The following is a 13914-nucleotide window of genomic DNA, read 5'->3' as shown; positions in this document are numbered from 1 at the left end:
TTTATTTTCGTCGCTATTCTAAGCTTGCTATCTTTTCGAGACGACGCTCGTCGCTCATATTCGATGCCGCTGTACGGCGCTCGCGGGGAGGGCTCAGAATGTCGAGTGGAACGAGTCCTGACTAGTCTTCGAAACGCAGTGGAGCACCGGCTGTTCTGTTCTTCGTTTCTGGCAGATGTGAGCTCTGTGACTCTTCTTTGTGCGGAATGTCTTTCTGCAAACACAGCACCGTATGCGACCTGTTGTGATGAATGAATGCTCCTGGAAAGGAAGTATTCGCGAAGGCCTCATTGAGAAGTAATGAACCTTCCGCGCACTCATAAAGTCGGAGCGATCGCCCAGGACCTTGCATACGGAGCTCCCGAGCCTCGCTTGAACGCCACGGAATCACGTGGAATTACTGAGAACTCAGATCTCCTTCTCACCTCGACTTCGTGCTTCCGAACGACGTCTTTATGCTGAAATGTTTTTCGACAGAATGCACATGACAACCTAGCCCTTCTTTCGATGGTTTGCAATAGAAGATTTTGCAGAACGTGTTCTCGTTGACTTTCTTCGAGTAGAAATCGCTCGCCGCACCATCCGCATTGGAAGTCCTGAGCTCCTTCGTGGACATTCCTAAAAAGTCAATGTTCGAAGATATGTCAAGGGCTTTATGGATGGGACCCGACTCAGTCGAAAATGGTTGTTTACTATTCATACAAGCATGTGGAATTCATCGAACCTCATGTGCGCTTTGAGGAGAACTCCCGAAGTTGACGAATAGCTGCATCGATTGCAATGATGCTTATCGGTCGAATGTTCCACCTCGGTATGGATAGCGAGACTGACGGGCTCGAAAAATCCTGCTTCACATGAGGAACATCGATGAGGGAACTTCGAAACCATCAGCTTGTGCTTGGACGATCTCAGATGCTCTGCAGGGACACAACTCGGTCATTCACCAGGTCGTTATGACGAATACGACGAAGACAGGCTTCCGCAAATTCGATTCATCATCATTTTCCATCATATTCCGAACGCTGTACACCTTCGACTCCCTGTGGAAGCTCGTACAGATGGCAGAGCGAACACCAGAATATGTCCGTGACGTTTGTTTCCTCGGAGTGTGATCTCATGTGTTTCTTCAGATACTGCTTCGATTTTGTGGAATAAGAGCAATGAGCACACGTGAAAGCCACATTGGAATGTTGCAACAAATGCTTCTTGAGGTTGGAGGCCGAGTTGGAGGCATAACTGCAGAAGTCGCAGACATGGGGTCGCTCATTTGAGTGAATTCTCTGGAAACGTTCATTCAATTGCCAACTGAAAAATTACTGAGATTCGATATTCGAGCATAAATCTACGTGATAGTCGAGCAGAGGCCATCGTACTCACCTGGTGCACTTTCGCGTTCGTATGATTCTTGCTCCGATACTCACAGTACTTGCAATGGTAAAATGTTTTACCGTCAGAATCTACTTGAACTAGGAGTAGTTTCGACGGTTTCATTGTGAAGTATAAAACGGTCCAATACACATCGCCGGCTTCAAAACATTTTCATAACGGAGACCAAACTCGTGCAAGGATTCGCTGCAAACGCACGCGCACATGATGGTTCGGAGCCAGCACCACAACGATGAGGTATCGGGTTGCTCTCAGCCAGTGAGCACTGCGACGGAGCGACCCAAATGAAGTCGTTGAGGCCAGCTGTCATCGGGGAGCTCGGCTGTCGGAGTACATGGGACAGAATCCGAGGGGGACAAATCTGAGCGAGGAGGGGGAAGAGCTGTCGCTCGTCGGCATCGGCTCTGCTCACGATGCCGCTGCTGTTGCTGCTGCTTCTCTGTGTCTTCATGAGCTCCAGCGAGGAGAGAAGGCTGAATCCATCGGCCTCGTTGAGAATCATATTGAGTCATCATCACATTTTGCGATGACAGAGGGCTCATCCGAAGAATGCATCCCAGGAGAGAATCCTCGGAGGATTTCATGTTGGATCCGATTGAGGCCATCGAGAATTCTCGAATTCAATTGACGTCGCTCCAGAAAACCGGATGAGGCGACCGACCTCGAGCAGCAGCGCGACCCGGCCGCATCTACAACAACGGTGGATTGCCCCGCAAGAGCGATGAGGGATTCGGATTCTCTCGGGATGTTCCCAGTCCCCTCGGGAAACTCACGTCGACACAATGACCCGAAATAGAGAATGTTTTGAGAGGAGCCTCATTCAATGTGAATATGTTCGAGGAAGAAAATTGTCACAGGACACGCTTTCCGCTGCTCAACGCGCGAGAACGACCGGGATCGAGATTGCGGTCGCTTCCCTTGACCGTGAAACTTTACGGCTGGTAGGGAGCGTCTGGTAAGCTGCCTCTGAAACCTTCTAGACCTTCCCTCGGAGTTCCCTGTCTATTTGGATCACTTAATATCCGCAAAGAGCTTCCGCAATGTTCGTGCAGTCCGTTCATTTGAGACGGAGGCATGGCCCGAGTCCCTGGATCTCCCTGGAACATCGCTCGAGGAACACAGAAATGCGACTCCCGAGGAGATCGAGCCTTTTATTTCCATTTCACTGTACTGAATAAATAATCAATATTCTTGGACATGCTGGCTATCTCAGAACATCGCTCTTCTTCCGCGCGCTGTGAACCGCATCGTGAATGGCGGATTTCACCGCGTATTTCTCCAACACGAAGAGTCCCTCCGAAGTCGTCCCGCCGGGAGAGGTGACGTAGTCTTTGAGTTCAGTCGGACTCCGTCCACTGTCGTGGATAAGTCGAGCTGCGCCCTTCAAAGTCATTTTTGTTTTAGGGAGCCATCATTGGGGCTGAAGATCTTTTGCGGACCGCCTCCTCCCGCGACTTTCCGCGGAAATTTCCGGCTGCTCCTCGTAGAGTTTCAATGGGGGCCGCGAATTCGGCGGAACCTTGTTGCGAAAAATCTTCAGCCCTAGCCATCATTCACGAAACGATCCTTGAGCTTCACCAGAAGACTTCAATTTTCATGTTCCACCAACCTGGACAGTTTGCGTAGCCAATCGGAGAGCAACTTCTCTGGAAAACCCTTGTCGGACTCCTGCGTCTACCAGAGCCTCGATGATGTAAAGAACATAAGCGGTACCACTCCCGCTGAGCGCAGTCGCTGCATCCATGAGCTTTTCATCGAGTATTCGCTGGCAAATCGGTGATATTGGTGCGAACACTGCTTGCGTGATCTGACCTAACTCGTTCGATTCGCCTCGGGTGTAGTACACAGTGGCTCCTTCGCGAACTTCGCAGGCTATGTTGGGCATCACACGCACTATATTCGTGCCCGCAGGAAGCGCCTGGGAATGTCGAGCAACAACTCTCCATGAGAAGTTTCGTCTCAGAGAAGATCCTCGATAGATCCAGAATAAGGAAGAAAATCGCCAGAATACCTCCTCGAAAGTGGAAACCGTCACGCCGGCAGCGATGGACATCACCACATGCTTTTTCGGGTCAATCTTTGGACAGATTTCATCTAGCACCGATCTGACAACATCGGGTTTGACCGCTATTATGATTAAATCACTGTTTTCCACAGTCTCCAGATTATTCGTTGTAGAACGACAATCATCGGGCAGCGCTCGCAGGAGCTCTTCTCGCGGACAGGAAGCCATTACTTTGATGGATTTGTCTCTCGAGAGCTCTGCCGCTGGAATGGGAACTCGGATCCCTTGCGCAATGGGTCGCGAGCATTCATGGATAAACCGAATGATCCACAAAAACACGGTCAACATAAGAAACCCACAAACCTCGGTTCGTGCTCAAGATGCCGTTGGCAATCGCTTTCGCCATTTTTCCGGCTCCAATAAGTCCAACGCTCCGCATCCGTGGGAGCGACTGCATCTCGCTGAGCTCGCAGGGGGATCCTGCGTTCTCGCTGTCCGCCACGCGACGGATAGTTCTCGAGAGGGGACTGAAATTTCCTTCGATCGCACGCCGCGATTTTCAAGAGGGGAAAGTTGCCGAGATTCTCCCGGGTGCTTTGCGTTATCTGTTGACAAAGCTAGCCTCTTTCTTGATTACTCAGAGTCGAATGACGATATCATCCCGTCCCATGACTTGCCTACTCTCACCACGAATCTGTTTTCTGGAGATCCCTCTTCTTTTCAATGCGATATTCATTCCCTTGCCAGATGTAGGGAGGGAGCGGGTTTTCCCTGGAAGAGGGGAACAAGTTATCGAGCGTGTGCTCAAAAGCCATTGTTATAGGTCATAGCATTCGGAAGCTCCGTGATCATGTCATCGACTCCGCGAGATGCGAAGATCTCTCCATCAGTGTGAGTGCAAACTTGTCCATCGTTGCACCACGAAACGGCAGCGGACCATCGATGTAGGCAGGAGAGCCTCATGGCGATTGAGGACCGCTCAAGGGAGGCGTGAATAATCCGAGGAATATCTAAGACATCGAAGTGATTCATGAAAGCCGATTCGCCCGCATGAGCTTAGCTCATATTCCTGAAGCACTTGGATAATCTCTGTCTCAAGACAATCGGCCCGATGGAGGTCGAGAGAGCTTTCCGAATCGGGATATCTGAACTCGCTCAACAGGTAAAAACCAGAACAATCCAGCGGAGCTTCGGAATCAGAATTCTCGTCCACCGTCGGCACTCCGCGGCTTAGCGAAAAGGACTATCGACAGCATTGCCTGTCGCGATCTCCCGGAAGGCTGACCGATCGGGGCCGAGAAACCGCCGGCACTCTTTAAACGGATATACATATTTTCCCGATGGAGCTTTCCGCAATTTGGGACTCCGGAGGAAGAGGAGAGCGTCGCAGGAAAGGAAGACCGTTTTGATAACTCGGGTCGAAAGAGGGTGCATTCCCGTGTCCCGAACTTGCTTCCAGCCAGAAGAGGTCGTGTCTCATACTTCGAGGGAAGACTTCGCGGCTGTCCCGGAGTAGCTGCTCAGCGTCCGCCCTCCTTCGATGCCGTCGGAAAGAGCAAAATCGCCCCAGAGGGCTCTATACTGCAGGGCTTCCTAGCCTAAAACGGAGCGCGGAACATCACTGCTCGGACAATCTTTTGCGAAGAATGTGGAACGCCTTCGCAATGATTAAAAGGTTCTCCTCGGAGATGAAAACTCCACCTCCACCACTCAGCGCTTCCGCCCATATCTTCGCGCAGGACAGGACCGCAATGCTCCACGACGTCTTGCCTGGCGACCGAATCGAAACACAGACGGATACCACAGATTCTCGCGTCAACAGCCAGACTCGAGCTCATCTCAACGCCAGGCCAGCAGCAACGCTGCCGATTCCACTCCCGCTCAAACCAAGAGGATCTGGTCATTTACGCTTTCCGCGCACGATTTCATCTTGTTTCCGGCCCAAGACGCAGTATTGATCCGAATTCATGCAGGTTCCTCGCGGACCAAGCCCCGCGGCGGCTCCGGACCCCGACAACCTAATTGGCTGCTGGTCGAGTCTATCTGAAACACACGGTTCAATTCAATCTATTATACGACGCACAAAGCTCTGTGTGACACGATGTGTGATATGGTCTCAATACCTCGGCAATCGACCGATTCCCACTTAATCCTTGACCGATTCCCGTCATCTACGACCACAAGTCAACGCTTAACGCTGGCTCCATGTGGTCCGCCAACGATCTCGTCTTCATTGAGTATCTGCGCCCATAAGTCATCCAAGTTCTCGAGCCGAGCTCATAACCTCATAGCTGATGAATAATATGTGAGCCGAACTATTCAAATACAGACAGACTGACGGCTCTGTAATAAACTCTACCTTATCCCACGCATCCATCCACGTGTCTCCATCAATCCAGTTCCCGAATCTGAGTACCTTCCCTTCGCTGGGGGCAGCGACATAGAATCTTCAGCTTCTCGCCGCGCGTCATCCAACGTCGAACGGGTTGCCGTTATCGAGACGACCAATCCCTCGCTCTCAACTTTTCTTTAGAGCCCGCCCGCTCGCTACCGGATCACCATCGCTGTCTGCCCTCGGTGGACGATTTCACTCTCCTCATGGGATTTCAGTCAAGTCTTCCCACTAGTCTGGGGAATTCTCAGCCCTGGGATCAGTACTTGCTCTTGATCATTCCGGAGCTCATAAGAAGTCTCCTTTCATGGAATTCAGACCCTACGATCCCGGTTCATTCAACCATCTTTGTTTCCGATGGTCTGTTCTCCAAGGCCTCTCGGCTCATACATAATATGTGGCGGGTTCTCGTTCTCGGCTGTATAAGGAAAAGTATGATGATCCTGTCTATCGAAGAGCTCCATGACGGGCGATGGCATCCGAAACAGTCCGCCAAGTCTCGATCCACATCTCCAGCGTCCCACGGCGATGGGTCTGCCGTTCTGATTCCCTACAGATTATTTCGCCGGCATGCGGACCCCGAGCCGGTCACCGAAATGGATCAATCCGGCATCGGGCGAGCAATATGGTTTGGATTGCGACCGCGAAGAAAGATGGCGGCCGGAGAGATGGTTTCACGCTCCGTCATCTCGTGAGGCTCGTGAGTCGTTGAGCGAGGAGCCCGCTGTGTCGCGCGCTACCCCGGAGCCGCTTCGAGGGTCTGTGATCCGACGCGACACAAACAGTAGAACGAGCAATTATTATGTTCCCGAAGAGGAGAAAATCGCGGGAAAACGAAGAGAGCTATAGCGGAGCAGCCGGGCACGGAGAAGAGCTTGTGATGGGCCCATTCGAGATCAAAGAAGAACGTGAGTTATCGCTGCACAAAGTTTCTTCTCATCTTTATCAGAGAGAGTCGTCCTGCCGAACTATGAATGAAGAATCCGAGATTCTCACTTTCATTCTCCATCTCACGGAGTTCGGGAAAAATTCACTATTCTAGACCGCTTCCTGAGGCGATAGCATTCACCGACGACACATATGATTCCTAAGCGCTGCGCATGCTTAAAAAGTCAGTCGCCTTCCAGCTCCATCTGCAGGAGTCACCAAGTGGGTACTGAACAATGACTTCTCAAGATCTGGGATGGGAGGACAGCGCTCCGATCGGGTAAGGCGAATTTCAGAAATGATGATGATGATGCGTCTCATTCGGGAGCTTGTCGTATGTCGATGCGCTTTCAACGCGCTGGTCGTGCACGCCTGTGGGCAGAGTCCACTCGATAGAGCTTTTGAATGCAGCCTCATTGTCTTTTCAGAGTGCGGACCTCGTGGACTACACGATGAGCGCTCCCTCCGCCTCAGGTTCACTTCCTGCGAGAAGCGTGAGTTCTCCCTAATCAGGAAAATCAATGAGCAGTGGATTCCATGTGATGAAAGGCGGCTCTCTTGAACGATTCGAATCGCGCGAAAGAGCGCCTGGTAAAATTTTCGCGTATGACCACATATGTGTATATATGATATAGCGCTTTGATTCTCGGTGAGAGGACCACTGAGATGACTTTTTTATGGTGGAAGGACCCATCACATCAGAACGACGACTCTCATATGACTTTCCTGAAGCTCCCGAGAACCCACCCCTGAATTTTTGCGGCGATCGGTTCAAGCGTTGGGTTGTTCCGCGAATTTCCGATTTTTCAATTTTTTTCTGAATTTTCGTATTTTCGTGGGTGGAGCACTCGAATAATTTTCTGCCTCACAAATATCAGTTGCCCTCGACTTATCCCCCTCTGCCGTTCTAACAGAGCACGGTTCACAAAAAGCGCTCGCGGCGCTCATCGTGGTATCCGTGACGATCAGATCTAGTTCGCTTCGTGTGCGGCATGGGATGAAATCCGCGCAACGAGCGGTGAAACTAACAGATCGGCTCCAGTCCAGCGAGAGCCAGATGTGGAGCATAGGAAGTGCTTCAAGGTCTGAAGTGCAGAGATTTTTTCCCGGAATCGTGCGAATTGAGGATGTTTGCAGCCCGCCGAACCTTCTTGGACTTAGGAATAGCCCGCGAGACCCTCGAAGCTGTGCGCCCGTGTAACAGCAACAGCGCATGCCGTTCTATTCTTCAGACGCTCGTATGGGTGCCGTTCTATTAGAGCACGCCGGTAATAACTGGAGCCCGTAAATCATCTGGCGGGGTTTAATATGCGGTCTTTTTCCAGACGAGAAGGAGGATGATTGATGACCTCATGGAAGTCAGCAAAATTCTCGGAGCCGCTAAGGCGCATCTTTCCCGAGAGGTAAGCTTCCCTTTGCCCTTCGATTCTGCTGGAATTTCAGACGAGGCGAATTGAAGAGAGCCGTCGAACGAAGCCGTGTCCTCTATATGTTCACCAGCCTCCTCGTTCGACTATTTGTAAGACAGTGCTCCTGCAAGAGCTGAATTTCGGGTCACGGGGCCCCGATCTTAAATCGGATGGATCCTTCTGGTGATGCTATGATGTATGTGTCAGTTGAAGTGGGTTCAACTGTGACATTTTTCCTCAAAACCGTGACCAAATGTCTTGAGTTCACTCGCCCCCTTGGAATAAAGTCATTGTTGGCCGAAGAAAGTCAACAATCCATGCATCAATCCAGTCTGTCCCAAGGAACGGCTGCGAAGTTCCGCGCTCCCGGGCAATAATCTCTCCCACCCAGAGACTCTCGAAGATATCATCCCTACTTTTCTAGCGGGAAAAAAACGCCAAGCTCACGGAGGAGAACGCTCGGCTGGCGGAAGAAAATGCCAAACTGACGGCAGAAAACGCCGAGGTCAGGGATGAAAACGAGATGCTCAAGGCGGAATTGAAGGAAAAAGACGCAGAAATAGACAAACTGGTGAGTAAGTCCCTGATCTCTATTTCTCCTCGCGGTCTGGTGCTGGTCCCTCGAAATTAGGGTGGAATTCAACGCCCCCCCCCCCTTTCGCCCCTTTGCGCCCTTGCTCTCTTATGTTCGACTTCGTTCAGTAACTGATTCCTCTTCCAGTGAGTTCGGCTGCGAGTGATCCAAACAGGCATCTCAGTGTCGTGAGTCACATTCCTAGAAAATATCCCAGAGAGCTTCATCAGCAGATGAAGTGATTCCCCCTCTCTTTCAATTATTTCCACGAAAAATTTTCTAGTGTGTCGGTAATGGCCTTTTCGAGAAACCAACTTCGATTTTTTCAGCCCACAATTTTCGTCGCTCAGCTCAGATGAGCTGGCACGTCTTTTGCCCGGCCACGATGCGTCGGGAAGAAGCTCGAACGAATGAGCATCCACCTCATACAGCGTGAGAATCCCTGGAGTTTGTGATCCCCGTCGCACGGTATCGCGTCTCGAAAAATGCGTCTTGGAGCGGAATTCTATCATTCAATCGCCTTTGATTATTTCGCCGGATGAATGATTAGGTTTCCCTGATTGTTCCCGGGGACCGACGGGTGGCCGACTGGTTAGCGCGTTTGTGCATGGCCGCAACGACGCCGCTCGCGCGGGAGGCGGTGTGGGTTCGATCCCTGCTGCCGGAAAAACATGCAGGTACTCGGCCTTGATCCTCCTGGGTACATTTGCTCTATGGATCCGTCCTCGGAAGCAATGTGAATAACAGTACCCGGGACCTTAAACCTTGTCTGTGTGGATCAGCCGGAAAAAGTTTGATTGTTCCCGGGGGTCCTCCGACTAAAATCGAAAAAATCTCCGCAGGAAGACCGGAGGCCGCGACGGCCAGCATGAGAAACTGTTGGGGAGACCGATGAGGAAAAAGAGGTAACAATTGAGTTGGATCTGGAACAAGAATGCTTCACAGCGTTCCGATGTGATACGGAGAATGCGCCAGGAGTCGGTGATCTCTTCATCCTGTGTGATTTGGGAAGGACCTCTCGTCCGCTGATTGCTGAATAAGAGGAATAGGTCCACTGAAGTCCACACCGAGACACAGAAGAGCCAGCACAAAACCCTCATGTTGTCGATGAATCGGTGGTTTTCCGGATCGTAGAGCAATCTTTCTAGTATTGCGGCGCTTGACCACAGCTTATGAGTTATTTCGATGAAGAGTAGACCAGCGATCAGCACGTACCAAATGAAGAAAATATTGTTGATGCTTGGACCCGTAGTAGCTCGTGGTATATGTGAATAGATTTGCCGATGAAGTAGAACACAATGCCGAACGAGAGAAGAGAGCGTGTGAGCAGGATCCAACGCGCATCGCGGGCCTCGCTCAACGAATCCCTCCCGGAGCGGTGCGGGTGTTGATTTCAGATCCACGCCGGCGCCGCACAGTAATAGATGAACGTCAATGATCCGCAGGCAGAATATACGAACGAGCGTCTGAACACGTGACTCTCCATCGATCGTAGACTTCTCGGGATAGGACTTCTTGGAATTTTGCATGGATACACGGAGGACCGAGAAAGTTTAAATGCCTCAGCCGTCATCGCCGGGTCCCACCACGGAGATTCTGTAGGCGCTGCATGCACACACGAAACGAACGCATAGTGAGGCATTATTATGGACGCACATTTTGATTGGCGATCCACAGCGCCGGAATCGATCGCTGCAGCCTAATCCGAGATCACGATCTAGATTCCGTCCAAGGGGGAACGGGGGAACGGGAGAAAGTCGTCGTTCCAGGGGAAGAAAGTATGTTGGAAGAGACGGTCCGAAGAACGTATGTGATCCTACGAGGATGCCGTTCCAGAGGAACGCAGGCAATTCTATGGGGACCTTCGTTCCAGAAGAACGGAGGCAGTGAAAGGCGATGGATGCTGATGATCTTTGTTTGTCAAGGAATGTTGAGCGGGCGGCTCGATAAGTTGTTTCAGGCGTTCCAAAGTTATCCTCCCAAGAAGGTGCTTCAGCTCCCGAGGACAATGCTGAGTGTACGGAGTAGGCTCTCAAGAGTACTCGGAGCCTGTGGGAAGGACCCTCAGAATCCGGTTGCTGCTTCTGGATCTCCTGCCGATGGTCGAACCCCAATTAAACAGATGAATTAATGCGAAATCAATGGACTGCTCTTGGTCTTGTCTGATAGTAGAGTAAGACGAAGCAAAACGGATCCTGCGAATTTCCCTGCTTTGCTTGCCCTGCTATCCCCGTTCGATTGACTGACCAAATCCCAGCGCCCCGAGAATTTCGGTGGAGGTAATTCCTCGTCACCGAAGGAATCAGCGGAGGATGGTAATGTCCACTCTCACCGTCTCCGGGAATGGGCCCTTGAGTAGCCTTCCTCATTCATCTCCACTTCCGATTCATACGTAAGCTTCCAACATCTGCGTGATTCCCCATCAGGAAATCCAGGACTCGTCGAGTGAGGGCCTCGAGTCGATCATGACTATTGCGAGCTCTTCCTGCAGGTGATGTTTTTATCTTGTTTCCCTTAGGTTCGGCGAGCCGAGCCACTAATCACAGAGAGTACGTCAGAGGATGAAATGCGACACAGGAGACGGTCGAACGAGTGTCGTGCTCGAGGGGGGGGGGGCAAGGGGGCCCGGGCAACCGGAGTTTCATACCACCTCGGGTCGACTTTTGGAGCGGAATTCCTTGATTTGCTCCTCATTTATTAATTTCTTCATCGGAAGAAACTATTGCCCCCCCGCCAACTCCCCCCGCCCGATAGAAAATACTGGGCACGCCCCTGGGTCGAACACCATACTACCTAAACTATGTACTAGGTGTATACTTGCGAAAAATGCCGCTTCCACAGCGGGCGCCAGCTCGGCTGTTCCCTAATAGGCCTATAAAGAACCGGGGATTAGGCGCGAATATTCGAAAGTTGGTGGAGCTTGATGGCTCCACCCAATTTCGAAAAGTCCTGACATTTCCCAAGTATTCCATAGGCACATTTTCCAACGTCTGAGGCGTCGTGACTCAACACGAGATGTGCCCTCATATCAAATGTTTGTCTCCAACTTCTCAGAGATCGAAGTCGAGACGTCGCCAGCTTTCGTCGATGGAGACGCGCCACCTTCTCCGATCGAACTTCAAAAGCAAGGCGATGGTAATGATTTTTAATTGAACAATTTCCTAATAATCTCTCGTATGGCGAATCCCTCTTCATGGCATTCTGGGCTCTCCGGGATTTTTTTCGCTTCTCCCTGAGAAGAACAGTCGGTCCAAATCTCATGATAGGACCAGATAGTTTATTGGGGTCTCTTTAGGCCTAAAGAATATAGAGCCGTGGAGAATAGACGGCTCGGCGATAAAATCCCTGATCATTTTCAATCGGAAGATTTCGAGTCATTTCACATTGTTACTGGTAGCTTTCTGGAAACTCAAGCTCTCACGACTCATGATACCACATGCGGTGCTACGATTCACGGAACGACTTCGAGTCATATAATGCCAAGCTTCTCCGTCATGAATATCAAGATTTTATTATGCAAATACCGAGCTTCTGACTGAGAGTGCAAGACCTCTGCCGTGGTTCCGTATACGACGAACAGCAGTGCGCAGTTGCGTACTGCGTACAGCGGGTCTTTTTGCGTGCTGCGCCCGGGGTCGCACACTAAGGGCGATTACCACTCATTGCTCAAGATGAAACGTATTCTCATCTCTCATATCCGATATCCAATCCTCAGAATATCAAGTCCCCCATTTCGCAGAGATTGGAATCGAAACGTCGCCTGCTACTTCCAGTGAAGACGCGCCGCTCCCTCCGGTCGCCTTTCGACACCCCGGCGATGGTAATATTCTTCATGCAGTGCACTATGTGGTCGAGAACCCTCTCAGTGGACGGGCTTCTGCGATACAGCAAGCTACAGCAACGGTGCAAAATCTTCCTTCGTGCTCTAGTCTAGAGGGAACGCAACCGCCGCGCGAAGCGGACTGTGACTGGACACGTCGTGGTCGTGACTCGTGACACGATGATCGCCGCTTCAACTTTCTGGGGATCGAAACCACCTTCGAGCAAATCACTTACCTCAACTCGATGAATATAAGGGCAAATTACACTACAGAGATACCTATGGATAACTGGAATGAACTAGAATTAACGCTTCGGTTATCAATTTCACAGATCACGACATCGAACTCCCTCCAGACTGCGACGGTGAGCCTCTCATGGATAGAACCCTCAAGAGTAAGTCTCCTCCTCCGGGATAATTCAATGCTCGCCACTAGAGGCGATATTTGCGACTCGCGGGCACGAGTGCAACATGTCGAAGTGAATCTAAGGATTCTCGCTCAATCCGTGCACTCGTTGAGGAGATGTAGACCGAATTTCTTCATCGCTTTCGTGTGTTACGACGATGATATCAGCATCGCTGAAGCTTTGGCATCCGAAACAGATCTGGAGTCTGGAGCCGATACACTGAGAGCTGGGGCACTATCGTGATTGGCGGGGAGTCGGGAGGCTAGCGCTTCTGTCACTTCTCGCGCAATCCTTCCCTTCACTCCGCGAAGCCATCTTGTGAAAGGCCGCTCCCACTTCGTGAAGTGACGCCGATTGCGCGGGTTCAATCCCTGCTGCCGGCGAAATTTCGTCACGGAACCTCTTCACGGAGCAGCATGTCCCCGGCGGCGTCGATCTCCCGCGCACAATAACTCCTCCGGAGATCCGTCCCTCGGAGCAATGCCAATAGCGATACCTGAGATGTTAATCCATATCTCCGGGGTCCAGCTCCGGTATGTTCTAAGGTAGTAGCGTGCTCGAGAGGGTAATGGTTTGAGCTCGAGACTTGGTCCCCGGAGATCCAACCACCGGCCCATCGGGAACCCGCAGTCTGCTACCATAGCACTCTGGCTCACGCTCACCTTTCAACATCCTTCTCCGACTCCCTCCAGGAGAAAGAATAAAGAGTCATTTCGAAGAACCCGTGGATGGCAAAGCAAAATGCAAGACGTGCCAAAATAAGTTCCTTTCGTGTAAAAACGGAAGCATCACTGCCAGGGCCAAACATCTTCTGTCCGCTGGGCATTTGGCGGCCACTCTTGGAGGGAGGGACCTCGGAGCTGCGGAGGGTGGGACGAGAAAGAGGAGCAGCACTCTGGGGCCCGCCGATTGCTCGTGCACTATCGTCAAACGTACCCCCGAATTGAAGGAGTGGCTCGTCGCCACTTTCAACACCGTCAACCACATTCCAACC

The 13914-nt window shown here is 51.4% G+C and overlaps 2 protein-coding genes across 2 annotated transcripts; both read right to left on the bottom strand.

Moving 5' to 3' along the window:
• Positions 1–93: 93 nt before the first annotated feature.
• LOC100908758 (zinc finger protein 16-like) lies at positions 94–1491 on the bottom strand. The gene is made up of 5 exons (XM_029113294.1): positions 1378–1491; positions 1031–1280; positions 725–917; positions 426–618; positions 94–261 (listed from the first exon to the last, which is right to left on the bottom strand). Exons 1-5 carry the CDS (start codon positions 1489–1491, stop codon positions 94–96), a joined length of 918 nt encoding a protein of 305 aa, XP_028969127.1.
• Positions 1492–2584: 1093 nt separating this feature from the next.
• On the bottom strand, positions 2585–3888 carry LOC100902760 (pyrroline-5-carboxylate reductase 3). The gene is made up of 4 exons (XM_003737185.1): positions 3755–3888; positions 3398–3654; positions 2996–3304; positions 2585–2767 (listed from the first exon to the last, which is right to left on the bottom strand). Exons 1-4 carry the CDS (start codon positions 3846–3848, stop codon positions 2591–2593), a joined length of 837 nt encoding a protein of 278 aa, XP_003737233.1. The 5' UTR covers positions 3849–3888; the 3' UTR covers positions 2585–2590.
• Between the last annotated feature and the right edge of the window lie 10026 nt (positions 3889–13914).

This window comes from Galendromus occidentalis, unplaced genomic scaffold, assembly GCF_000255335.2.
Source record: "Galendromus occidentalis unplaced genomic scaffold, Mocc_1.1 scf7180000075420, whole genome shotgun sequence".
Taxonomy (NCBI): Eukaryota; Metazoa; Arthropoda; class Arachnida; order Mesostigmata; family Phytoseiidae; genus Galendromus; species Galendromus occidentalis.
Note: the sequence above shows the minus strand (reverse complement) of the source record. Positions and strands in the feature narration are given on the sequence as shown.